Source organism: Festucalex cinctus, chromosome 1 (assembly GCF_051991245.1).
Source record: "Festucalex cinctus isolate MCC-2025b chromosome 1, RoL_Fcin_1.0, whole genome shotgun sequence".
Taxonomy (NCBI): Eukaryota; Metazoa; Chordata; class Actinopteri; order Syngnathiformes; family Syngnathidae; genus Festucalex; species Festucalex cinctus.
The window spans coordinates 60,362,246-60,364,461 of NC_135411.1; the positions used below are offsets into that span (position 1 = coordinate 60,362,246).

Genomic DNA, 2,216 nt, shown 5'->3' on the forward strand with positions numbered 1-2,216 from the left:
AGTGCACTTTTGGCTATTAGAGAAGTCATCTCTGGCTGTGACTTTCCAACACTGCTTTATGAAACCCTTCTTGTAGCTTCGCCAGCCCAACCTTCCCGTTTGCCAGATAACCAATAAAGTTGATTGCACGCGCCAGGATGTAGTAATGTGCTAAGGTGAAACCAAACATCACTTGTGAAATGGCGCCACTTTGTGGTGAGTCAAATGATTTAAGAAATTACCTACTCTCCCTGCTACCATTTTAGAGCTACAATTGTTTCTCTCCTAAATCATTCACCAGGAAAAAATAAAATAAAAATGTTGAACACAAACGTAACAAATAAGCAAAGAGTTGGCTCACACAGTAAAATCTACTACCAGTACTGATACTTTGTTCTCATGCTCAGGGTATAGTTGTGTTGGGAACATAGTTGCTAAAATCCAGTGGTTCAGAGACACTTCACTTAAAATGTGCTTGTTAATTGACAAAATAGATAAACAGAGTCCAGCTCAGAAGTGTTTATTCGGCATCTTTACAGCCATTTTTATGCATTTAATTTTCATCACCCCATGCAACCACCAAAATGTTCCATCATGTTTTCCAAATTAAAGAGATTCTTCAGTAGAGAACGTGAATTTTGAGGCCCATTTAGCTTTATGATGGAAGGCTCTCAAAAAGGTGGACCCTTTGAGTTTAGCTCCTGCCCCCCAGAGAGTGCTTATCAAACAGGTATTCGGCCATCTTGTTGTTTTGGGCGTCCATGCGGCTCAGGTTGCTGATGTAGTCGCCCAGCTTCTTTATGGCCTCCACCTGCTCGTTCAGGTAGTGGCTTTCCAAAAAGTCACACAGCTGTGGACACCACAACAGAAAATGGTTAGCTAAACCAATAGTTATGCCAAATCGGTACATGTTAAGCTGCCAAAATACACACATGAGGGTCCACATGCTCAGAAGCCAGTTTGTGCAGTTCCAGCAGAGCCTGGTTGACATTTTTCTCCAACTGCAAGGCGAACTGCATGGCCTCAAGTCCACTCCCCCACTCATCACGCTCTGGTTTCTACAGAAAACGCACAAAGGGAAATATTTATTTTAAAGAAACTATTTTTATTTGATTATGTGAGGCTTTAAGAGAGCGCACACCTTGATATCCTGGAGGAAGATACGTCCACCTCTCTTGTTCTGGAAGGACAGGAGCTTTTCTGCATGCTCCCTCTCTTCCTCACTGTTCTCCTTGAAGAAGTGGGAAAAGCCTGGAAGGGCCACATCATCTCGGGAAAAGTAAAAGGCCTGGCGAGTTGGGGGGAAAAAAATGAATTAACAAATCAGCTTCTGTATCAATCTAAAAGTCAAGTTTGAAATAACCCAATAGCAGCCTAGACGTACAGTACAAGTAGCTGTGAGGAAAATATGAAAAGATGGTTAAGCATATTTCAAGTCATTAACTAGTTACTAATAAGGCATCTGTCAAATCAAGGATCTCAAAATACTCAATGGCAATTTCAAAAGAGAACACTTTCTGGGAGCTAAGCAACAGCGGTCCGGAAATGCCCTCGTGGGTCGGCCAACAAAAGGACCATTTGTTTGAATAAGATAAACGCATTGAAACCATGTAAATTAGAAAGCATTCAAACCACGTAATCCTCGATCGATCGTCTTTTACTGCCAGTCATAACAGACATAATAATGAAGCCCTGTTTTGTACACACTTACCATTGAGGTGTAGGTGTAGGACGCGAACAGCTCCATGTTAACCATTCGGTTAATGGCGGCCTCGCATTCGCGGTGGTAGTTCTGGCGCACTTGAGACTCCATCTTAGCTGGCGTTTTGTCTTTTCTTACCAAAAACAAGAGGTACAAAAATAGAGCTTCGCGTCGGGTTACACGATTGTGAGAGACAGCGAGTTGCTTCAAAAGGCAAGAGCGGGGCGACAGAAGTTCCGTTCAATCACTGTTGAAGCAAGAACTTCCAAAAGACTCCTCCTGTGTGAGACCAACGGCGAGGAGCCTGTCTTTTATAGTCCTCGGGCTCTAACGTCATTGAGCACGTGACAGTCGACTATCCAGTCACCCGGACTTGTTTTTTTGTTCTATGATAAAGAATTACACAAAGTTTCGAACCGATGTGCCCCTAGAATTGGGCAAGAAGAAGAGAATCAATTAAGAGAGAAAAACACAGACAGTTGCCATATGAGTTTTGACAACCGAGCGAACAAAAATGAAACTCGGCTGAAGTACC

The 2,216-nt window shown here is 42.8% G+C and overlaps 1 protein-coding gene across 1 annotated transcript; it reads right to left on the bottom strand.

The window, feature by feature from the left end:
- Positions 1 to 483: 483 nt before the first annotated feature.
- Positions 484 to 1,978, bottom strand: LOC144002894 (ferritin, middle subunit). Its single transcript, XM_077498579.1, has 4 exons — positions 1,691 to 1,978; positions 1,121 to 1,267; positions 912 to 1,037; positions 484 to 829 (listed from the first exon to the last, which is right to left on the bottom strand). Exons 1-4 carry the CDS (start codon positions 1,790 to 1,792, stop codon positions 674 to 676), a joined length of 531 nt encoding a protein of 176 aa, XP_077354705.1. The 5' UTR covers positions 1,793 to 1,978; the 3' UTR covers positions 484 to 673.
- Positions 1,979 to 2,216: the final 238 nt, after the last annotated feature.